The following is a 25,908-nucleotide window of genomic DNA, read 5'->3' as shown; positions in this document are numbered from 1 at the left end:
TGCATTGCCCCCCCCCCCCCCACTCCTGAACAGGTCCTGAGGCCTGGCTGCTGTTATCGACCCAAAGGCCCCGGCACTGTCCACGACCGAGATATTTATTTTAAATACTTTCTAAAAATAGCAAAAATAAGGCTTAATCATTTTGGAGAAGGTGGGCCCATTAGGAGAGTGAACCCAACTGTGACCTCTGACCTCTGCTTTAACCCATCACCAAAGTGAACAGTGGGCAGCTTTAAGCACCTTTGGGGAGCAGTGTGGGGGGTGGTGGACTAGAACCTGAAACCACCACTGCCCATTAATACCATGACCCAGACAGACCATATGAGGGGCCATCGTGTTCTGCTGCTGTGGTGGTCTAACAGAACAGTGACTGGAGCTGCTTTTATTTATTCTGCACGTGGCACATTCTACTCATTGTTGTTCCACCATGTTGTTTGTTTGCTGCTCTGAACCCTAAGACCATCACACAGTAATTAAGTGTGTGTGGGTGTGTAATTTGGAACATATGAATTAAAAACAGCCAGACTCCGCCCACTGTACAGCAGGCCCCGCCCACTGTAGGTTTAATTACATAGTAACGAGCCCTGTTTACAGCCTGACGACTGGCTGTGACTGCATCAAGTTTTGTTTCAGACTTGTCTTTGCTCAAGTATAACTTTGGTCTGATTTTTTTTATCTAAATTGTTTAGTGCTCTAAATAATGGAAAAACTGAAAGTGTTTATGTAAAACAGATAAATAAATAATTAATAACAAATAATTGAAACTTTCTCTTTTTTTATATAATATCTTTTCTGTTGCTTAAATGTTCAGTTTCCCTATATTTATTTATTAGTGACGTGGAGCAACACTGTTTTTTTCCCTAAAACATTTGTGTCGTTGCTTAAATAAGCTGAACGTTCTTACATTTATTTTATTTTATTTTCACAAAATCTTCTGTTCTTGTTCTACCAACACAACACAGACTTTATTATTGTCATTCAACATGTTCTAACTGTAAATGTTGTCCGGCTTAAGAAACTCCTGTTGCTCCAATGTAATTATCTTTATCCTCTAATTCTTGTTCGTTTTTAAGACACTGAATTACTCTGTAATATTTTCTTGAACCACATTTAACATTTCTGTTCCAATTTCATGTCTTTGAAGTTCTAAACTTAGATTGTGTATAACGTGGTATAAATTCACTGAGGATCAAATTAGCTTCAATTATTTATATGGTCCATATAAATAGGTATCATCTGCTGCGACTCCTCCTCAGTGGCACTTGGCAGCAGTGGGGCCATTCAGTGTCAAAGGTCAAAGGTGAGCCCAAACCCTGAAATCCCTAATATCCCTGACAGAAAGGGATCATGGGAAAGTTGTTCCACTGTGTTTTATGTGTTTTTTAACCAGACCATAGAAACATCACACCGTGAATGAGTGTGTAATTTAGAACATATGAATTAAAAAACAACCGGCTCCGCCCACTGTACGTTTAATTACATAGCAACACGACCACAACCAATCAGCTGCTGGTAAACTGAAGGCAGTGTATGGGCGAACAGCGAGAGTGACTCATATGTTCTGCTGTGTGTGTGTGTGTGTGTGTGTGTGGTTTTCCAATGCTGCTCTGCCAGCAGTGAACAGCTCCACGGTGACGGAGGCTCCTGGAGCCAACGTTTTGGTAAAATGAGACTTTTATTTAAAAGCATAAAAGAAAAGAAGCCACAGTGAAAGAGAAAGAGAAAGAAAAAGAAAAAGAAAACTATCTTTGTTTCTGCTTCTGTGTAGCTGCAAGTTTTGGCCGAATCCTCGAAACACGATCTGGACTGGACAAGTTTGTTCTGGCCAAACATGTTCATCATGTGTTGTCTTTTCAACTTTAAGATAACATCTGGCTAATCTTCATTGGTTACATTTTGTAAGCTGAGTTTTGCAGTTTTTGTCCCATAGGTATTTTTCTGACCTGTAGGTGGTGCCGAGTATTCTGTGTGTGATGTAAATCTAATCCTGTGAAGTCTGTCAAATCCTTTTCCACAAGAAATAAAGGAAACATTTAGGCTGGCTACTATTTGCCCACCAGATGTAGGAACATTTTAAGACATTTAGCATTTTCGTTTTCAGTAGGCTAGCGGTGGCACGAAGCCAAGTGGCAACATGTTGTATTACAGTCGCACATTTCATCTAGTCCTTGATTTTTAAGAGACTTCGTTGAGGCTAGGCCATGCTAAGGTTGCTAACAGCCTTAGCCTCGCATTTTTTATTTTGTACTTTACCAGCAGAGCTGACTCTTGTTACCTGCATTACTGCCACCTACTGGGCCTATTTCCAACTGGTAAATATTTCGTCTAGAGCCTAAACGTCAACAGTGAAGAAAATACAGAGAAGAAGAAGAAACCGTGCTGTTGTTTACAGGACTGTAGACTTTCTGTGATTCTCTTAACTGACAGGAATTCTGTGTTTATGAGTCTGTGGCTCGTTCACAGCAGTGATCTATCTGTTTACTAGGTTGTGAGTAAATAAAGTAAAGTTAAGGAGTTAAGTGTTTTTCAGCTCTGAAGAAACTTGAAGAAGCTTGTTCATGTTTGTTTACCTTTTGCTTTTTTGAGGCTACATCTTGTTAGCACCAACTGATGCTAAGGCTCATTTTATGTGACCTACCAGTCATTGTACACAGTAGACACACAGACAATTAAATGTGTCCTCTGTCTTTGTGAGACTTTACTTTGTCTTTTGTTGAATAGTTAGCTCCTGCTAATTTGTGACCGTGCTGTGAGTTTTACTGTCTCTGCCTGAATTCCTTGGTCAGAGGGAGGGGTGAGCGGAGCCACATTTAATGTGAGGCATAAAGAGGAGTTGAACACAGTGACAGCTGAATGCGTGTTATTTTGATGGCTCTGAAAAATTAAAATGTGTATGAAAAGAAAAATACAGAGGAGAGAAAATGACTGTGGACAGGCTAAAAAGAGACGACAGCGTGAAACGATGGAGAGGAGAAAGAGCTGCTGCTTCAATTAAAGGCTGAGACGAGATTAATGTGGAGGACAGGGAAAGTGGTGAGGAGACACAGAGGAGGCCGCAAGGAGAGGAAGAGGAGGAATGAGTTTTTCCTGAGGGGGAGGGGTTTCTTTTACTGTCACTGTTCATCAGAAGGAGCGATTCTGACAAACACACACGCACACACACGGTGGACTTTAGGGACACAGGAGCTGCTGGTCCTCTGCTGCCTCATGTGGCCAGTTTGTGTCAATGTCAATGTGAAACCAAATACAGTGGGGCTTCAAGATACGAGTTTAATCAGTACCACAACAGCTCTAAAACGTGCATGTGATGTCTCCAGTGTCTCCGACTCCATCGTTGTAGGGAGTTATACGACACTCACTCCACACAGTTGCAGCCCATATGTGAGTAATTAGGATGTAAGAGAGCACGGAGATGAAGGTTTGGACAGAAAGGAACCAAAACACCTGAGGTTTTATTTACTCCTTCCTCCATCCTGCCTGCCTCCTCCCCTCCTACTTTCTCTCCTCCTCTTTACCCCTTTTTGCAAACATTTTTGAAGGTCAGTACTGAGCTTGTGGAGCAAAAGGCCAAATCAATTCGGTCGGTGTTCTTCACATACTAATGTTTCAGTTTTCTCCTGAACATCTGACTCAGAGTTCAGAAGTTCAGGTAAAAGTCTACATTTTATAAATTTCGTTTCAGTTTTGGCCTGGACCTCGCAGCAGGTGGCGCTTACATTTCATTTTTTTCTCTTCATCAGGAGTCACCTCAGCCAAAGGTCCACATTTCAATCTGGCAGAGGTTTTACACCACATGACCTTTAACACCAAACTGAGACCCCAACATATGGGAATTGAACCAGGGATCTTCAGAAGGGCAGGTGTATAAACCAATACTTGCAGCCCCTGCAGTTTGGGGTGAAAGCACAGTTGAAAAAGAATGAAGGAACTGAACTCACCTTGATGATGTCACCAAGGTAAACATCCTCCATCTTGTTTGGCACCTTCATCTGGAAGACTCGACCCACCACCGCTGAGGAGTCTGGGAAAGCGGCAGGTGTCTGAACCTTGTTTGTCTCTTCCTGAAAGTCCTGCAGGAGGGATGAGCGCATGGACGCCTCCAGTTCTCCCATGATGCTACTGTGTCCTCGTCCTGCATCCAGATCTTCTTCTTGCAGCAGTGCATCGATCTCCACCTGAGCATGGACTGGACCCTGGAACCAGACCATGATGCTGAGCAGTGAGACCAGCAGAACTCCAGGTCGGGGAAGGAGTCTGACATCCAGAGGACGCCCTGATTTCACTTCGCCAGACATTGTCCTTCTTTAATGTCCAAAAAGTACCTAAAGAAGGACGTCCAGGTGGAAGGAAGAGGAAGGGGGGCGGGGGGACTGACTAATCCTTCCTTTCAAACCTCCCTCCTTCTCCACCCACTCTTCCCCTGGCCTGGCGCCGAGCAGGAATCTTCTCCTCCTCTTTCTTCTTTTGTCCTCGTTCTTTGTCAAGACTTCAGTGAGATTCCACCTCCTGCTCCACCTCCTCCTCCTCCTCCTCCTTCTCCCCTGTTCTTTTGTCCTCCTCTCTATTCAAAGGGTCAGGAGTTCCATCATGGTCGCCTCAAAGACCTGGGCAGGCACGAGGAGGGACAGAAAAAAAAAAAATTAATGAAACATATATATTTTTTTAAAGTTTTACTAGGTGTGTGCATTGATTCAAACATTTAATTGTCAATAATATGCAGTTATTCATAGTGATCTGAAAGATTGATCTTAAATTACATATTTATATATACATACATACATATATATAAATAGAGAGAGAGAGAGAGAGAGAGAGAGAGCTTTAAAAAGAGGTCAACGATGACAACAACAATAATAATAAAAAAAACAAATATGTTCCGGAATATTCTACATAATAACCCCAGACATGTTGTATATTGTATAATGAAGCAGGTTGGAAGTATTTAGGAGAATTCCCCATAATGCTTTGTGGTTTTGTTAGATATGTTGCACCATGTGGTTATTTCCACTGCATTCTTGATGTTGGAGGTTATGTTAAACATAAAGCCGTAACGTGCGTTATAAAAGAGCACTCCTTGTTTGGGATTGCGTTCCTCATCAAATGTTACTGCTGCGTCACTTCATAGTTTCCTGTTTCCCCGATCTTAAAGTTCTACTAGCTAATAGCTTATTAGCTCACCCAATGATAATATATCACTTATATGAAGAGATGACACAAAAAGGAGATTAGGAGAGAAAACAGCAGAGGTCTGAAGAGGAGAACTTCACAGCTCAGGAGCTACACAGCAGCAGAGATCTTTACAGAACTGCACTCAGATTTCTAAAGCCGAAGATTCCAGAGCATTTGTGATCCTGGTGTGAAGTAAAGAAGGCGATGAAAGGAAAATCAGGTTGATGGAAGGAAGCAATTTATAACATTTCAGTAAAAAAAAAACACAGAGAAATAGACGCAGTTGGCTTTTGTGATGCAGCTGAGGGTCGTGTTATGGCTGAGCTGCTGCAGGAAAATGGAGTCCCAGCTGTGACTCTCTCACTTCTCAAACACACTCGCTCCATAGGAGATTCTCCTCCACCATGAAAGAGCTGAATGAACAACACACACACATGCACACGCATACATATACATACACACACACACCTCTCCCTAACAATAGAACTCTGCTCCATTCATCAGCGGTTCTCAGAAAAGCCCTGACTGCCTGCTCTTTGTTGGCTAATCCAGGCTCCCACCGTAAATCACCTCCACTCTTTTTCCCTCCATCTGTCCGTCTGTTTGTCCTACGTTCCTCCGTCAGGTCAAATGCACCCGGAGACTTTGTTTAGATCAGCAGAGGTCTTTTCAGCCCAGCAACCTAGTGGGAAATATCTGGGACATTTCCAGGTGTCTCCCTGGATGTTCTGTGGAATGCAGTAAAATGTGTCATGCTGGAAAATCTGCATTTGATTGGCCCATCAATACATACGTACATTTAAGATAGATTTTAAATCACTTTTCCCAGGTAAACCCCTGAACTGGGAGCCAAAATCACAAAATTTTTCTATGGACTTTGGTGTGTGTGTGACAGAGAGAGACATGGTGTTTCATTCTTTCAACACTGTCTCCTACTGGAAAATAAAAATAAACGTCGAGACATGACACCTCGTCTCCAGCATCAGGCTTTATTATAAATACACTGATCAGCAGACACCTCAGCGCCTCACTTCCTGTCGGTCAGCCCGTTGGGGTGGAACAGGGTGAGAGGGCAGGCGGAATGGGGGAGTTAAGACGTAGTGGATGGCAGCAGGTTAAAAAACAGCAGGGGAAACATTGGGCTAAAAGCAGAAGAGGAATGTGAGGGAGGGGCGTTTGTTTTCACTGTCAGGACACAGTGTGAGAAAAGTGCTCCACCCGTCCTTTCTAAAGTAGGAAATGCATCTGCTCTTCACCAGTTTAGCGTTAGCCACAGTGTGACATGCGGCGCCATCTGTCACTGAACATTACACGCCTCGTTAAAAACTGATGACACTGACATCATCACTGCAGCCGCTGAAAACATGTCCAATTAAAAATATCACCAGAGTTAGCCTTTCCTGGGACGAGCCAATAAAAAAAATGGAAGACACAAACAAATTGCATCAGGCAACAAAAAAAAAAAAAAACAATCTCTAAAATAGCTTAAAGTAAGTAACAAAACACTGGAAATATTTTTTAAAATATCTTCCAGGTAAATCAGCAGTTAAGGATACATCACTGATGTTTTAACTCTAAATGTTAGCCCTTCAGGAATCATAGAAAGAACTCAGTCAAAAATGCTAAAGGTTCGGCCAAGAGGCTTCTTAAAGGTGAGCCTGATGAAGGTTGGCATAATAAAAAGAAGAGAAATGGAAACTCAACAGCCAAGGAAATTAATCAGCCATCAGATAACTTAAGGTGAGCACACCCCCCCCCCCCAAAAAAAAAAACTTAAAAGAAAACATTTAGCCATGAAATACAAAAACTAAAAGTAAAGTGAGGAGTGAAGAAAAAAGGAAATAAAACATCCTTTTCAAATAGCTCTAAGTTAGCAAAGTCAGCTAAAAGATAACTAAATTTTACTCCCGAAAATAAAACTCAACCAAACAGGAATTAATATGAATTGAAATATTCTCTAAAGCAGAAGAGTGTGTGTGTTTTTGGAATGCTGCCTGAAGGCGGGAGGGTTTTCTGATCCCGGCCTTTATCCTGGGAGATAATGTGAAAACATCAAATCCAAGCAGGAAGCTCAGATCTGTGATCTATGAAGCCTCAGAGACGCCACGGTCCTGGCTTTTTAACTTCGTCAAAGGTGAGGGCGGAGGAGAAAAAGAGAAATGAGAGCGAGGAATCCAGGTTGGAACGCTGAAGGGAGACCTGAGCCAGACTTTGATGCCCTGACTGGAGGAAGATGAAACACAGCAGACTGAAGTGAGACCAGGAGATGGTTTAGAAACAATGAAGGTAAAAATGTATGATGTGGAGAGCCTTAGTCTTCTACCTCCAGGGCGAAAAATAGAAAGTAAAGGAAAAGGTGGAGGTGGGAAGTCTGAAACAGGACTAACGCAGTCAAGAGAGAAAAAGAGAGAGATGTTTGAGAACCGTTGGAAGTCTGGGAACCAAGACTTTACCTGAGGAACAACTTCACACCAGAGACCTCTACAGAACTACACTCAGATTATTACGTTATTTAAAAGTTATTGTTAACCTTTACGGTACTGAGGAAAACCAGGTGTGAGAGAGAAATTCCTGAATTCAGTTTTTCCATTGTACAACTGAAAATGTTACAGTGAGAACTTTGGACAGCAGAGCAATTCCCACAGTGCAAATAAACCATAAGAGGAACACACCTCTGAAAAACCATGACTAGGAAAAGGTAGTGTAAAAGAAAGACTTTGGTCAGTCATAAATGTGCACATATGTTTCTAACGTGAATACTAGGTGGTAGGACCGACCCCTGCCCTAAGAAGACTCCAGGTTCCATACCACAGAGTGCCCAAAATCAATGTTATTTCAGGAAGGGCATTTGATGTGAAGACTCCAACACAGGCTAAAGATCCACATACAGATCATAAAGTTTCTTTTTTAGCTAGAGGACCAGATTGGAAAATGCCACCTGAAGGATCAGCCAATCAGAACACAGAGCTGCTACTCGGCAGCCAATTGTGTTGGCCAATCACACAGACAGACATCTCGTCAGAGGCCAAACATTAGTCCACTAGTGGAAAAGGTCGAGGACGTTCCTCAGCGTCCTCCCTCGCAGCTGATGCTGCTATTAATGGTTCTGACAGCACGAGAGAGAGAGAGAGAGAGAAAGAGAGTGAGAGAGTTCCTAAAATTATCTGAAGCTAAGAGGAAGCTTCGAGACAGAAAGGTGACACTGACGCTATGCAGGACGTAAACCTAAAATACTACACACAATCTGAAGAGTTGCCTGATCCCAGCGTCAGGATCCAGAGCTGACACATCAACAGATATTTGAATTTAGCCAAACACAGAAAGTAATAAGTTAAACCTAACGCTAATTAAAGATGGAATTAGATCAACATTAACCATTATACTCAAATGAAGGTAAATGAACATTTCAACCAAAACATAGCTAGTCCAAAGAACCATAAAAGATCCCCCAAAAACATCTAAAAGCCCTTCAAAAACTCTTACTCAAGATAAGAGAATAGATAGAGAATAAACTAGATAAAAGTATTTTATATGAAGAGCATAAAAAGCTACATTTACAGGGAAAGCACTAAAGGTTAGCGTGAGGCATCGTCAGTGAGAGAAATGTGCAGAGTTTATAAAAGATTCTGGAGCAGAGACAGAAAGATGACACTGACTCTACACAAGACATAATTACTAATAATACTAAAGTACTCCAGCTGTGAAATACACATACTCTCTTTATTTAAGAGGACGAGTCCAGTGTCTACTGTCGCTGAAGACCAGAAACCTCTGCAGTAGACATGGAATACAACACGACTTCAGAAATATCTTAAGAAAACAATGTGTTGGTGTCTCTTAGCAACAGCGGTGTGTATTGGCAAGAATCTGGTGATACGATATGTACTGACATTAAGGGTTACGATATATTGCGATATAGTGCCATACTATAGGCAGAATAATATATACATTTTTTTGAGCAATGTTTGAGCAAATCGCTAGAGAAGAAATAAAAGCAAAATAAAATGAACCCATGGGTGTCGTTCCTATCTCCAGAGGGGGGTGCTGTTATGCAGCCAGGACAACAGACAAATATGTCCAACGTATTTTTTCAGTCTCAAAAACACGATGGAGATCATTTTAAGGTGAGCGAGCAATTTGACCCAACAGCGCCCCCGCACAGGCTTTCACAACAATAAGTGGGTTCAGCTCTTCCGGGCTTCCCAGTGTTGCACAGACGGAGAGGGGAAAAGTTTGTTTTCCCAGAGTTAAACAGGCAGAGGTTTATTATCTCTGCAAACACAGTCCTTATCTTATCAGATAAAAATCAACAACATTTTTAAAAACAAAATACAGTCTCCAGGTTCAAAAACAGCAGCTCAATGTCCACACAAATAAGATTGGACAGAGAAAAATCTCATCACTGTTATTTCAACTGACCAGTTTGAAAATAACAATCTGATCTGGGCTGAGATGAAAGGCTTCCGCTCAATTCCCTGCTGTTCACAACTTTTTTTTAAAAATGTTGGTCAAATGTGACAAATGTAAAAACGTCATAGTAAAACTTCTAGTTTTTCATCAACAAGAGATGTTTCTGGAGAGTAAATAAAAACTATTTTTGATTTTGCCTTTTTTTGTTGTACGTTACTTGCTAGCGTTTGCGTAGTTCAGGGATAATTGACTTATTTTATAATAATTTAGCTAAATGGGCTATCTTCTGTTTACCCGCATTTGTCCAGCTTTACCACAAGCAAACTTTAAACCCAATGACACCGGGTTTTACCAGCTCTACGATCTATTTCCAGGAACTGTTAGAAACTAATGGCTAATGCTGAGGCTATTTTGTTTTTTTAATCTTTATTCTTTATGTTAATGTGATTTTTGTTGGGTAACTATTTTAATGAACTATTTGTTGTTGTTTATATATAATGTATGTGGTTACCTTTAAACAAAACTTCAGAAAGCTGCTAGCTTAGAAGGGTAACATTTAGGTCCATTTGTTGTGTTTAATTAACATGTTGGCAGTTGTTAATACCTTTACTATCTTTGAACTATTTCTAGAATAACTTTTGTTTTTCTAAAAAATTTTCTTTTTTTTATTTCTACAGAAATGACCTCTACGTAACACACCGTATTAAATATTTTGTGTTTCTCCAGGACTACTGAGGTTTGAATTTTTTAAAAATGAAGCTGTTTTTCTGCCAACTGGTTTTCTGTCATCTTTGTTTGATGAAACTTCAGAATCAGAATAAGCCTAAATGCATCCTTCTTTTAAAGGTTTTCTTCATGTTCCTCCAAACAGGAAAAACAAACATTAAATCAATTAGACGTATATATTTTTTAAGGAGTGAAAACCAGTAAACAAGTAGAATCCTGGGAATTGTGTCTTCTTGCGAACACAGCCAAATAAAAAGCATCCACTTTGATGAGAGTTGTGTTTTTGGAGCGTCGAAGCATCATCAGCATTTTTAACACACACACTTTTGGTGTGCACGTGTGTGTGTGCGTGCGTGCGCGGCCGTGTGTGTGTATCTCAGTAGGCCTGTTATAACATTGCAACTGCTGCAAAATAAGCCACCAAAGAATTAACAGAGAACAGAGGGAACACAATTATTGTCTAAGACGGTGTAGGAAGAACAAGTAATTACATTTCACTCCAGTCAATCTACTGAAGTTCTACCTCAGTGTTGGACACATTTGTTTTCTCGACAGAAACCTGAAGCGTTTGAAACACTCCCACACTTAACTCTGCCTCCATCTCTTTACATATATTATATATTTCTTTGTGACTTTACTGTTTAAAATCCTATCATCAGATTTACCTCAGTGACTTACTAATTTCCTCAATGGAATTTGGTGTGGGAGAGTGAGGAATTCTCTGGACTGAAGGCACACAGCAGGCATCTTGACCTAACGCCCTAATCAGCTCAAACTGGCTCAACCCAGAAACGCAATTACTCTTTAAACATTTTTTAGCCATAGCTAACGGAGCTGTGGTCAGTTCTCACTGGATTTAAAACTGTGAGGTAACATATTAACACACTTGGACATAGAGATGGAGGCAGCAGGGGAGCAACAACTGCTGTGTCCCCGTGAGCTAAAACTGCTGATTTTCTCCATGGACTTTGGCCTGGGAGAGTGAGTCAATTCTGGAATGTCAGCAAAAGTCTCTGTGTGACTCTCATGTCAGGACCACCAGGTTGAAGTGAGCTACAGTGACAGCTGTGGTCAGTCTGTGTGTGTGGTACAGGAAAGTTTCGTGTTGCCCGGCTGGCTTTTTTGACACCTTAGCAAATGTCCTCAGCTGTCGAACACACACACACTGAATACACAAACACGGTAAGGGTTCCTACAACAAAACCCTGAGGAACTCCTAACTGTTAACAGCAAATGCTATCAGAGTTGGGGTTTTTTATTCATAATAAAAATGCTCAATAAAAACCTCAAGGAATGTGACAGAAACCATCACTCATATGAATACTACATTTCCATCTCATAGTACAGGGAACGTCAGCAACTACAGGTTAACTACAATCCATTTAACTTCCTTAGTGTCTGTGACAGGTTGCTGCGATCATGTCCATTTTCTGACATTTTGGTTTAAAAAAAATGACCTGAAGATGAGGAGCAGAGACACTGGGAACTTTACAAAATTCTTTTTTGAACATTAGAGGAGCAAATATTCATCCATCTAATGGAACAACAGTGAAAAGATGCAGAGACAGTGAAGAAGACGGTGATGAAGATGTGATGTTTTGTAGCAGATGATAACAAGTGAGGAGGAACAGGATGGGCTCGTCAGCGTCTGAATTATCTGTTGTCTCCCAGAGCCGAGACACCATTGAATTCAACCAACACCTTGTGTCAGAGTCAGATAACACCATGGCCACAGGAGGAATACAGTGAAGAGGAGCATTCTGGGACGTGATGAGATACAAGTGTAATGTGATGTGATAATAACACCTGTCTAAAGTCTGTGGTATATTAAGAATGTGTTCACTGCTCTATCTCATCTTTGTTAGACAGGCGCCACCTACAGGAAAGGGAAGTTTCTTAAACTCTGACTCTCCCACTGACGTTCATAGAGAAAATCAGTGATTTTAACTCACACAGACACATCAGGCGTTGATCCATTAACGCCTCTATGCCAAAGTTCAAATGTGCCATTTAGTGACTTCACCTTTGTTCAGATTGACATCAGTGACACAAACTGACCACTGGAGGCAGCAGTGGACCAGCAGCTCCCATGACCGTGTGAGCTAAAATCCTGGATTTCTCTATGGCCTTTGGTGGAGATTACAGTCAGTAGAGTACATGGTGTCAATACTTGGTGTTAGTAGTAGAAGTGACTGAAGGACATTTACAAATACATGTCTCATTCTAATCCCTACACTAACTCTAATCCAACCCAAATTGTTCCAACTGTTACTCACATGCATAATGTCCAAAAAAGGACAATGTCCCCAGAACAATATCATTTAGTCCAAGTGACACACACACACACACACTAACTAAATTTGCTCTGCTGCTAAGAGTGAGTGACATGAGAATAGCAAGTAGACAAAGGAGGAGACAGAGGAAGAGGACAGAGTCCCAGAAGACATCATTCTCTCTGTGTCTCTGTCACAAACTCAACAAGGACATCTCTGGTTTGAACGTCCTTGAGAGACGACTAGACACCTCGACAGGATGTCCTGATGAACAGCGTACGTATGTCTCCAGCTGAGCCCATCCTGATCTTTGTCTTCTACGTGCATTTTTTGTATGTCTTGGTTGATTTTTTTTGTCTTGATGTGGACTTCTGTAGACGCAGGGTGTAAAAGTTTTAGGCAGGTGAATATGTTTACCAGCTCCTTCAGATGTAGCTGTCTTTCAGACCTTCATTGTTGAATTTTAATTTGAACACAAACATTGTTTTCCACCCCATCCATGGAGCTGTCATGACAGGGCGTGTCAAAGGTGTGTGTTACATTAGAGTGTTACTTCACCCCACCCTGAAAGCTCTCATTAGTGGAGCTGCATGAAGACACCAGCCTCAGGCCAGGACTGATCAAGGGCCCTCTCTTCTCTGACCTGTGGTTTGTCTGTATCTGTATCGTGTGTGTGTGTGTGTGTGTGAGAAATATTAATGGGTCGCCTTACTCAGCCTTAAACATAAATGCCACAAAAAGATAAAGTACAAAGTAAGTACCCAACTCCAACTTTTGCACAGAATTGTATCTGACGTGATCCTCTTTTAAATAGATGTACTTTTATAATAAATGTATTCTGTATTCACTTCTTCTTCTACATCTTGGACGTGGACGTCCCCAGGGGATCTGAACACTGTCCTCTTTCTACTCCACATCCAAGTCCATTTTGGTCCAGTTTGTCCTTGAAGATTACCTCCTTATTAAACTGTGATGCAGCTCTGTAAACAATATCACAATTTATTTTCTCTCACACCACCCCCTCCTCCTCCACCTCCACCACCTCATCCTCATTCTTGTCCTCCCCCTCTTTGGATGCCGAGGCTGTAAATGGAGGTCACAGTGTGGACATGAAGGACGTTCGGGAAAGAGCAAAAAAAGAAAAGAGGGAAAAAAAAAAAAAAATCAACGCCTCTGTGGCTCAATTTTTCTTTCATACGTAGGCTCCTCTTCTTCAGCCGAGCAGCTTCATCCTGTCCTTGTCCTCCTTCTCCTCCTCCTTTCTCCACTTCCTCCTCCACAGCACAGCCTCCTCCTCCTGACTGTGCTCATTTTCTACGTTTCTTCCACTTCCTATCAACCCCATTTCTCTTAGTAGGCTCGCTGTCTTCAGTCTCCACCATCCACAGATGCTGCTGTACACACACACACACACACACACACACACCTCTCACTCTTTAGCTGTGATGACGCTGGGAGATTGAACCAAACCTTCTAGAAGACTGACTTCAGCCTCAAATCCACTTTTTGAGCCCGGTGACGGCCCTTTAATGTTCTGCCAAAACGGCTTCACATTCATGATGTTCAAACAACAATTTGTCCTTAAAGTAAAAAGAAACGAGTACAAACACCCACACACCCAGACACCCACGCACCCAGACACACACACACACTCACACAAAGCCAATGTGATGGCGTGAATCATCATCACACAAAGACAGGCTGACGTTTGAATGGGTGGATAAACCAGTGACTCACGACATCCTCAAATAGGCCTGAAGATGACGAGTGCACACTGATGCTACACTGTGGGTGAGCCACACCAAAGTCCATGGACAAAATCTGGGATTTTAGCTCAGGGAGAGACAGACAAGGAAAGCCCACTGCTGCCTCCTGTGGTCAGTTTGTGTCACTGAGATAAATCTGAAATAATGAATCATAAAGTGCCAAACAGCACATTTGAGCTGAGTGATGGAGGTATCAGTGGGTCAACAACTGCTGACTCTCTCTCTCTCTCTCTCTCTCTCTCTGTGTGTGTGTGAGCTAAAATCACTGTTTTTCTCTAAGAGGTTTGGTATGGCACAGGAGTTAATGGAAACTCAAGACTACAAACAGCTGCATCACTTTTTTACCGTGGCAAATGTGTGAGATTTCACCAACAGACTTGTTCAAACTTGTGAGACCTGACACCACACACAAAACACACACACACACCTGCTGTTGTGTCAATGTTAGATTTGACACATGGTCTTCTCCTGGATTCTCATTTCCTTTGACTAATTCTGTTTGTTTCTTTCACCTCGACCGACACACAGCCCTAATCACACATACATAAGATCACACACACACACAGACGAGGGGGGGGGCTGGGTGTGAGACAGAGAGACAGAGAGACAGAGAGTTGTGTTGCTTCTATTTTAACCCATAAAGTTAAAGAAGACTCTCCCCGGTTTTAGCCACAAACCATTAAACCAAACATTATTCAACTCTTTGAGTTTTTCTTTTTCTAACTGCTTGTTAACCACTGGCCCCTCCCCCGTCTCTGCGTCTCCATGGTTACTGCACAGGCACTCTGTGCCTGCCATGGTGCTGGAACTGAATTCCTTCACGGAGCAATGGAGCGACAAGTCTCCAAACCAGTGTGTGTGTGTGTGTGTATCTCTCTGTGTGTGTGTGTGTGTATCTCTCTGTGTGTGTGTGTGTATCCAAAAATTCTAATATATGCGTAATTTGGTCAATTCATTTCTAGTCTTAATGACTTGGCGCTGACTTTATTTGAACTGTAGCTAATGAATATTTACACAGATTGATTCGAATTGTGTCGGAAAAAGTAATTATTGATTAAATCCACAAATATAAAAAAATGTTAGAAAAAGATTTTGATTATAATGTTATTTCTGTCAAATATTGAAAAACACTTCCATAAAGAAACTGTTAATAAACTTTTGATTCATTTGACTACGCTTTTACCCGAGAGTCGTCATATATATGCGTAATTTGGTCAATTCATTTCTAGTCTTAATGACTTGGCGCTGACTTTATTTGAACTGTAGCTAATGAATATTTACACAGATTGATTCGAATTGTGTCGGAAAAAGTAATTATTGATTAAATCCACAAATATAAAAAAATGTTAGAAAAAGATTTTGATTATAATGTTATTTCTGTCAAATATTGAAAAACACTTCCATAAAGAAACTGTTAATAAACTTTTGATTCATTTGACTACGCTTTTACCCGAGAGTCGAAATGTGATCTTTGGTCATCAAACAGTCATTACTTCGACTAAGTCGGACAGAGGCTGACAGAGGTACACAGTGCAGTGACACAGTGTATGGTCAACCATGACTCAGCGAAGATTAAACATTAACATGACTGAGACTCATTTCTAAACTGTCCGAGCGCTGCACCTGCTTGGTGACGACTCAAACGTCAAAGCAACTGTACAACTTAAACAGAGACGTAGTATTGACTTGTTGGTGACTCAGCAGTGACATTTTTTCATTTAATCTTAACTTTGAAACGGTAAATGAAAAAGGATATCTCAATATTGAAAAGTTTCATCACACAGTGCAGATTATACTCATACAGTGCAGTACAAACCTTAATTCAGCTTTTTTTTTTTTTAAACCCACACTGTGAAACATTTTTCTTGTGAAAGGTGTGAGTGTGGCAGGACTTCAGTCTTCGTTCTGGTCTGTACTGCATTCTCTCCTGCGCTTCCTTCTCGGACAACTGTGAAAAGTAGGAACAGCTTTGGCTCCGTGAGCAGAAAACTAACCGTCCAAAACAAGTTAATAAAGCTGTCCACTGCTACACTGTTAATGTCCCGAAACTAATGAGGCTGTTGTGCCCATACACACACACACACACACACACACACACACACACACAATCTTTTAAGGGCATTTCTCTGATTTCCAGATTCCTGCGTTGATTTTATTTCATTTTTAAACGCATCATTACAATTGTTGATAACTTTGTATATGACTGCTGACAACAGAATTAAAAAAACACGCCTCCATTTTTGCCAAAACCAAATATTTGCCCCAGTTTTCCGTTTTGGAAAGTATGTATATGTATATGTCTCAATGTTGGCCACTTTGATATCTAGATAGATATTTATAGATATGTCAGAATTTATCTAAAGCTCAAGTTATTTTTCTGCTGGATATTTTTTGGCTACCACTCTAATACTGTTTTTTACACTCAATCCTGCATCAACTCCTGTATAAATAATACACTACTGTACTCTGTAGTCATAAAAGTACGGCAAATACAGTTTTGTTCACGCTTACTTTATTACTTGGGAATCGCTGCACACTTAATACCCATGCATGTTAATTTTGCGTGACTGCTAAACTGACTCACACACTGTAGTTTTATGGCTTTCTGCCCAAACTGGTTAATTCAGGATCAAAACCACATATCTAGAGGTGGATCAGTTAATGCACATTAGTTGAGGAGCAAGTGTGCATTACTTTACAGTGAGCTCACAAAAGCGCAGTGAATACTGTATTAGGGGACAGTGTGAAAACGGCATAACATGATAAACATTTTCCAGGTTTTTAAATGGGCCAGGGTCAGTTTCAGTGATTTTGAAGCCACGCTGATAGATTCTTACCAAGCACAGAGTCAGTCTGCTGCTGACCCGTGAGCAGACAAACACCGGATACAAAGCCATTCCTCAACCCAGAGGAGCCAAAACAGGACACAGGAAAGAGACGGCGGAAGAATAAAAAATCCTAAAAGGATCTAAATCTAATCTCCTGTTGCGTTAAAGTGGCTCTTATTCAACAACGCTGTGATTTTTTTTCACTTTCCTCTAAAGCTTCTGAAATGGAGAAACTCACGCAGCTGTGATCCCTGAGCCGAGAGAAGAGCCGAAAGATGGGATTTATGGGGCGGATAAGGAAACGCAAGAAAACTCAATCCTGTTTGGGATGATACTGATTTGTGAAAGAGGCTCAGGCGAATAATAAAAAAAAACAAACAAACAAAATACCCCACCACATACTCACACAGGCAGACAGAGGACTAAGAATCAACTGTGACCAAAGTGAGATAAAAAAAAAACCCTGATGTCTCTGGCTCCGCCCACAACAGTTCCTGCACATGTCTGAGGGTGCACTCACACTAGAGCCAGTTGCTCTGTGCCACACTAATTGTCCCGTTCAGCTAAAGCCCGCGTGTGAATCTTAAAACAACGGCTGCAACAGCTGTTTTGTGAACGATCTCTGAAATAGTCATCATCACTGTGAGCTGCTGTGGCTCAGGAACACGACGGAGCAGGAGATCTGGAGCAGCGTCTGACTGTGATATACATGAGGGCTGTGTGCTTTGAGGGGGGCGGACACACACACACACACACACAGAAACTGTTTCCAGTTCCTTGATAAAAGGTGCAGCATGTCCAATCTTCCAGAACTGAGGGCCCTAACAACCAGGTACCCGACTAACACTACAGAGTGAGGAATTTAGTACCAGGCTGTTGAAAGGTCACAAAGAAGACCGAAGGGCAGCTTTCAGCTTCAAAAGCCGAAAAAATAAAATAAATAAATACAGCGTTATCACCACAGCTGGTTCTCACCTCACAAACCATCTCTGTGTGAGTCACTTTGACCTTCATGACCTTCATATTTGTTTATTATTAGTCCAATTATTAATTTTTTGGTGCAATCTGACAGCTGGTCTCTGTGTGTCTTCTACGGAAATTGTCCTTGGCAGAAACAAGATTGTGATCTACAGCAGGGGTCCCCAACCCTCTATCGTCGAACCGGTACCGGTCCACGGGTCATGTGGTACCTGGCCACAGCAAAAGAATTCAAAGTTGACTTCATTTAAAGAGAATCCAGTTGTTTTTCAGATTACAATGCTAACAGGATAAAGTCCAAAATGTTTTGTTGAGTATATTCATCAAGCCTTCAGCAGATCCTTCAACAGATCTTCATAGACGTCATGGAGTAAAGTCAGACACTAACGGCCTGCCGTACTGCCCGGCAGCTCCCTACCAGTCTTTCATACAAAATATTTGGGAACCACTGATATAGAATACTATTTTTGGATCAGCAGATGGCGCTATCTCTGCAGCTCAACATCAAAACCTTAGTGCCATTGAGCTCTTTGGGGCAGTAGTGAAGGAAGACAGCAACATGACGTTGTTTGTTAACACTGAGATCTGAGATTATTTGCTTCATTTGTTTGTTTGGTGTGACATCACAGTGTACAGTCACATGACTCTTTTGTCCTGTGGTGTTTATAACCGTTTCATTTCAACATATGGTGAGTAAATGCTGACTTTTCAGCATTTGAAAAAAAAAATCACAAATGTTTCATTCAAATTACATTTCTGCTGCAGCATCCACACAACACACACCCTGTTCTCCCACTATGTGTGTGCGTGTGCGTGTGTGTCCACGTATAAAAAGCTGCTTGTTGGTTTAACGGCTGTAAATTGCCTGTAGCAAATGCTGCTGCTGCTGCTGCCGCCGAGTCTCTTGAAGGTGACGATCTACTTTAATGGGTTTAAAAATGTTTTTTTATGAGCCCCTCAGCTGTTGGTTGGTTCTCTGTGCGTTTTTAATTCCTCTCCTTATATCATGTTTAATGTACAGCGTTGACCTGAAAAACTCTTCCAGAATCTCAGCTCCTCACACTGTGACCGTAACAACACCGTTGGTGGTTACGGATGGTGAACATAATTAACTTAAAACACTGTTTTTTAAAAGAAAATCACTCAATAAAAATGTAACTCCTGCTGCTTTCCAGGGAAATATGTTAGAGTTGTATTCACTTTTTTCTGTATTTGTGGACAAAGTGAAACAACAGCCTCTGTTTTTTAATGAGAACGACAGCAAACACACACACACACACACACTAACCAACAGAAGTGTAGACCTGTAAACAAACACCGTCCTCTGTGTGTGGCTCTCGTCTACAAAACACACTAAAACATATGTTTACACACACACACACACACACCCACACACACACAGTGTGTACTCAGCTGCAGGATCAGCAAAACAAGAAATTGGTTCAAATGAAAGTTTAAAGATTTGTTAACCAAAATCTGATCCACTTACAACTGAGTTCTGTTCTTGGTAATCTGATCTAATCTGACATAACCATTTAATGAGTATTTGTAAGTATTTTATTGTGTTATATTTTAGTATTATATTGTACTGTAGGGCTGACATTCTAACACTGAATCCCCCCCCCCCCACACACACACACACAGTATTGATTTACATCAGTGAGTTATAGGAAAACAGTTGGGGATGTGGTGCTTCTTCCACTGAGGGACATGGAGAATAATGGGCCCCCGGGGGCCATTACAGACCCTCAGACTCTACCATCACTGAGATGAGGTGGAACAAACACAAACAGCAGGAAGACGTCAGAGGTCAGGGTCTTCTCAGAATACTCTGGTCACATGACCAAAACCTGGACCACAAGCTGGATCCGAGCCTGACTCAAACCCAGACCACGTTCTGTACCACAACCTCTGCCAGATCCTCCACAAATTAAATCAAAAACTGGACCAACGTGGACCATGATCTGGACAGAATCGTACTGAGCATCTCATGCAGATAAGATTTTAGTTTTTTATTTATTGAGATTTTCAATCAATAACATCACAACTTGGAACAGAATTAAGACCAAAAGATAATATTTGGACACCCGGGACCATGTTCCAAAAAACAAGATGTGAACCTAAACCCTAACTAACCCCAAAAAAACAAACCAACAACAAACAGAGCCAAAACCAAAAAACTGAATCACAACTTTTACCAAAACCTGACTCTAAACTTCATAACCTAAAAGACTGGAATCAATTGGGAACAAAACCTAAACCAAGTACTGAACCTGGACCATACAGTAGTGGATTTCAACCAACATTATGAGTCAAATTAAACACAATTTTGAGCCTAAAACTAAACCATAGCCTGGATCTAAACCTGGAGCCTAACTTGTACCATATACAGGACTACATATGGATCACGTTTCAATTCCAGGGCCAGATTGTTGTGATGCAGATCTGGATCATTGATTCTGATCACAACAGAATTCATAATCTGGGTTGAACCACAAATTAGACCTAAAGCTGAATATAGACCACAGCCAGCGAACACCCAGGTCAAAGGCATAGAACTAATCCAGATCTAGTTTTTTATTTTATTTTATTTTCCTAGTATCAGGACTTTGATCACGCTGTGATTATTAAACGACATTAAACTACTGCTGCTCGGTGTCGGTCTGTTCCAGCCAGTATTGGCTTTCAGACTTCAACAAATAACATTATTTTGCACCTGTTCTTCAGCTGTTCCTGCTCTGAGCAAAACAGGCACAAAGGGAAGAACAGGGGGAGACGCGGAGAGGAGAAAGGGAGGAGATGGAGGAGCAGCAGGGGCAATGAGAGCAGTAAAAGCCGGGATAAGTGGCTCAGAAAGCCCGTTAATGACACACACACACAGACGGAGACAGATCCTAAAAATAACCCGGAGCTGCTGCTACTGCACCTCCTCCTCCTCCGGCTGCTCCTTCACTGCTCCTCCTGCTGCTGAATGGAGGCGGTGTGAGCCGGTCGGCTCAACAAACGTACCCCCACCAAAAATGATACGAGAACCGTCAAATATAACAGTGTTGTAGCAACACAAACCATTACACGCACACTTGCGCGTGCACGTACATACACACACACAGGCACACACACAAACAGTAGCAGCGGCAGAGACAAACACTTTCTCTTTTTCAGCCACACACACACTGTGATGCGTTCACGTACACACACAGATGAATGTACATTACGGTTAATTTGGCTGCTCTCTAATAATATCAAAATAGATGAAAATTCTAATTACGTCCAATCAAACTCACCGTGATGTCGCGTCCCTTCATCCACGTTCCTGCGCCTCAGACACCGACTCTCTCCGCTCTCTCTTTGCTGTCTGACTCGCTTCCTTAGGCGGACAAATCCAGGCTCGGTGCCCGCTGTCAAACCTCCGCTTTGAATATAATCACAAACTCAAAACCAGTTATTGTGAAAACAAAAAGAAGGTTATTGAAGAAGGTCCCGCTATGGGGCTATTCTTCCAGAGACAAAGCTCCAGAGGGTTATGAACCTAAACCGTGGTTAGCTGCAGCCACAGCGGCTGCTCCCTTTGACCGAATCAGAGCCTCTTGTGAGCGGAAACCGAGACGCTGCTGGTCCGCTACCGCTCCAGCAATGGAATATATGTCTGCTGCTGCTGTAACTGTGACTGCTGATACTCAAGAGGAGGGGGAAGTGGGTGAGGGCGGGGTTTAATACACACCGCCCACTTCACGATACCCCCCCCCATCCCTAATTTTTTGTACGTTCCTCGGCTTTTCGTCTACCTGAGAAACAGTGATAATGGTAATGTGTGGACAGTCCCATTTCTGAGATAAATAAATTGAATTTACATTCTTACTTTATTTTTCTAAATCCTTAGGAAAGAAACATAATGTCATGAAAAATGTCATATATATACTGTATAAATTCCAAGGGAAAACTTAAAGGTAAATATAGCCTACCATTGTTTTCTCATCCTTTTTTCACAACATTAAACCCTGATTATAGACACATCAACTTTAATATTATTTCATATATAAAATAATGTTTTCGTTGTTAATCAGCGATTGCTTTTACATCTGAACATGGTGATGGAGACAGCAGAGGACCAGCAGCTGCTGTGGGCCGTGGTTGACTACATCAACATGATCATTATTTTATCATGAAGACGTTTAAACGGCATCATAATTTCAATGGATTAATGCCAAATAAATCAATATGTTTTCTCTCATATCCTCCTCCCATTATGCTGTGATGATGCCATTGATCCAGAAGGTGAGTGATCACACGGACGCTTTATCAATATCTGTGTAAGGAGGCTTTCACTGTGATGCTGAGAGGATTCATATCAACTGGAGAAAGAGTTTTCAAAAAACAACAACATAAAAACACCAAAGTTCAACTTCCCTTGACCACCATGCAGAATACCTCCTCTGTCCAGTGTGTACATCAGTGTTGAACTATTCCGATTGGCTGTTTAGCTGAAGTGTGAAAGGAGGGATGCTGCAGTTTAACCACGGTCACCTGTTAAAATACAAATAGAAAAGAAACAAACCTTGATATTTCAGAAGTTACAGGTTTTCGGTCCAGTTAGGACGGTGTCTGGGTCAGCATCTGGACTGCTGTCCACATATTAAAAACAGTTCAGGTGTTTAGTGGTAGTTCAGTACAGTTACTCTTCCACACTCATTTCCATAGAGAAAAAAAAGAGACTTTCCTGTAGTTAACAGAAACACAGGCCTCCTGTGGTCACTTTGCGTCACTACTGTAAATTAAACAGGACAGATGAGTTTCAGAAACTAAACTCACAAAATAACTGGTTTGAACCTTTGAGTAGTGCACAAGCAGCTCCTGTTTCACTGTGAGCTAAAATGGCTGGTTTGGACTTTGGCTCAGAAGAATAAATCAGACATATTCACTGTAGAAGTCAAAATAAATCATGTTTTAGGTCGACTCAGAAAGTGTGGGGACTGTGAAGACCTGCTGGAATGTGGACTTTGAAAGTGTGGGGATTCCATCCAGGTCTGTGAAGACCTGCTGGAATGTGGACTTGTGTGTATCTGTGTGTGTGTCTGTGTCTAATCAACATCTATTGTCTTATCAATGAAGGATCACTCCCCCCCCCCTCCTCTCTTTTTCTGTCCCTCTCTAATTTTCTCAGTTAAACCACAGGAGGCTTTTTTGTTTGTCTCTACCGAAGCTCAGGCTCCAGATTATAATCTACTGTTACCTGATAATTCCCTCAGAGCGAGTCATGCTTTGCCAAATCCCAGCAAGCCTGAGCATGTGCGAGCCTCAGCGCAGCTTGACATTCTTCTCTAACAGGTCTGAACAGAGAAAGTGGTGCTGGCTCTGAATCATCCACATTCCTTTGTTTGGAGGAACAAATGTGGAAATAATCTGAAGAATGAACAGCTCAAAATCTAACAATCAACAGATTAGACTAACGTTAGTCAGTTATTTAATTACAGCTAAAGGTTATAACATAAATTGATTCAAATAACAAGAGGAATGCTATTACATTCCTCTTGTTATTTGTGCTAAATGTGAGATGATTTGTAAGTAATTACTCAAATCAAAAAGCAGTATTTGACAGAAGAAGCAGTTATGAACCTTCTCATCTGGTGTACTGTGGGCTGTATATCTTGTTTATCTGTACCAGGACTGTTGTAGCTAACGTTAGCTTCGGTGTCTGTACCAGGAGTCTTGTAGATTTTGGCGGATAGGAAATCAAGTTATAATTAGCACAAAGTTAATACAAGGTATGAAGCATCTAAAAGTTAGCTCTAAAATAATTAGCTCTAAAAGTTAGCTCTAAAATAGTTGCTAGTCTCCTGCTCCAGGACCCTGTTGTTTAAAAGTTCATTCTCTGCAGGATTAATCTATTTCTCTGCAATGGATTCACCAGTTTTATCTCTTGGCCTGATTGATGGAGTGGTGTGTGAAGTTTTCTTTCACAGATAATCTGACAAACAGCCTCGACCTGTCGTTCAATAATCAATTCACCTGCCGTCCGTGGTGTTTCTGCTCTCACAACATCTGCTGCTTCGCTCTCTCTGATGATAATTATTACACATTTAAAACCAGATTCTCTGCCGCGGCTCGGTCTGGTTCATCCTCCCCCAGGAACAATTCACTGCAGTTAAGAAATAATGAGAAAATATTGGCTCTTTTTTTTTTACTAGTGAAGCTCGTCACAAACCGAGAGAAGAGAGGGAGTAGAAAAAGGGAGGAGGAGAAAATGGGATAGAAGTGTAGTGAAAGAAGAAGAGCCTGTGGGAGAAGAGACTTGTCACTTTTCATTAGACACAGCCTAAGAGACGAGGACAGGGCAAAGACGTGAAACGAGTGGCATTTAATTTACAAGAGGGAAAATCAGCCGCTGCAATGAAGGTTACAGATGTTTCTGCTTCACAGACGTCTCTCCTTTCTTTTTGTCTTCTAGTCTTAGAACATATACAGGAAGACATTTAGTGAAGACTTTGTCCACGTAGATACACATTTAAGGCTCATTTATTCTTCCTTAACGTACGTAGAGACGTTTACAGTCCCATGTGGGCTTCTTGTTTGGCATCCTTGTTAGGGAATACATCCATTAGGGGGCAGTGCTGAGTTCAGACTTAAATTCTGGGCCAATGTCCATTTCTTAATCAATATTGGATGTGGAAGAGGTGGTGAGAGTTGTCCTGCTCAGAAAGACGTCCTATAGAACGTTCTAGAAAATATTCTTGAAAAGTTGTACAGCACAAAAGGAGATTCTTCAGTTACACAGCAAAGGATTTACATGCTACAACTCGACCCAACAATCTTGACTTGCCGGTCTCTCACAGCTGCCTAGCAACAGCTCAACTCACATTCCTTCCTAACCGAGGTTGACAACACCTGGTTCTCTGCCTCAGTTAGTGACTCTACTTGAGGACCAGACCATCTACTGTAAGTGAAGACCAGTCCGACCAGCCTTTGTTGGTTCAGAGAGCTGGTAAAATGACCTTTAACCTTGAATGAACTTATTTCAGAAGACTCTTTCAAGGATCAGTTCCTGGAACACAGGTCCCTGTGATACTGGATCTCGGCAGTGTTGTGAACCTCAGTTTGGGTCACAGTTGGGTCACAGCTGCTTCCTGGTGAAGGTTGGACTCTGACGCTGTTACAATGACGCCTGACGGAAATGATTTCTGACTCAGCTCTGAATCCCTTGTCTTTTTGAAACGTGTGACAGAAAACATGACTGAACCTCTGACAGCAGCAGCACTTCCTGCTCCTGCTGCTGCACAATCTTCAGATCCTTGTTTTCTAAACCCAGCAGCAGCAGAATGACGATGCTGCGGCTCAGGATCTTCAGCTCACATGTTATTATGGTCTGTCTGGCTGTAATTGGGTCGTTGGTGTATGACTTTGTAGATGAGCTGCAGGCTCTCAGAAAAACCACAGCATCATCAGCAGCAGCAGCAGCAGCAGCAGCAGCAGCAGCAGCAGCAGCAGCAGCAGCAGCAGCAGCAGCAGCAGCAGCAGCAGCAGCAGCAGCAGCAGCAATATCATCATCAACGTGAACTTTTACCAACTCTTTTTTGAGCCTCATTTCTTTCCCTGATTGTTTCCGTCATTTTCGCCCATTAAGGCGATGACGTCATTCCATGAGCACGTTAACAAAAATCTAATTTGTAAAACAATTTCTTTTTTTTATTGCTCTGAGTCTGACACTTCACTCTGAGCTCCACGCCATATTCGTGGTCACCGTCGCTGCTGCTGCAGTTAAAA

At 41.7% G+C, this 25,908-nt stretch overlaps 1 protein-coding gene across 1 annotated transcript in view; it reads right to left on the bottom strand.

Annotated features, from left to right (window-relative positions):
• The window catches only part of dag1 (dystroglycan 1), a 32,837-nt gene extending 9,786 nt beyond the window's left edge, over nt 1-23,051 (bottom strand). The window contains exons 1-2 of the mRNA XM_008320779.3: nt 21,435-23,051; nt 3,939-4,604 (exon numbers count right to left, since the gene is read on the bottom strand). Coding sequence (XP_008319001.1) covers nt 3,939-4,295 — 357 coding nt within the window. The 5' untranslated portion in view covers nt 4,296-4,604; nt 21,435-23,051. The remainder of the gene's footprint in view (nt 1-3,938; nt 4,605-21,434) is intronic.
• Nucleotides 23,052-25,908: the final 2,857 nt, after the last annotated feature.

This window comes from Cynoglossus semilaevis, chromosome 11, assembly GCF_000523025.1.
Source record: "Cynoglossus semilaevis isolate Cse_v1.0 chromosome 11, Cse_v1.0, whole genome shotgun sequence".
NCBI lineage: Eukaryota > Metazoa > Chordata > Actinopteri > Pleuronectiformes > Cynoglossidae > Cynoglossus > Cynoglossus semilaevis.
The sequence above is the reverse complement of the archived record's forward strand: the minus strand, read 5'-3'. Positions and strand labels throughout refer to the sequence as shown.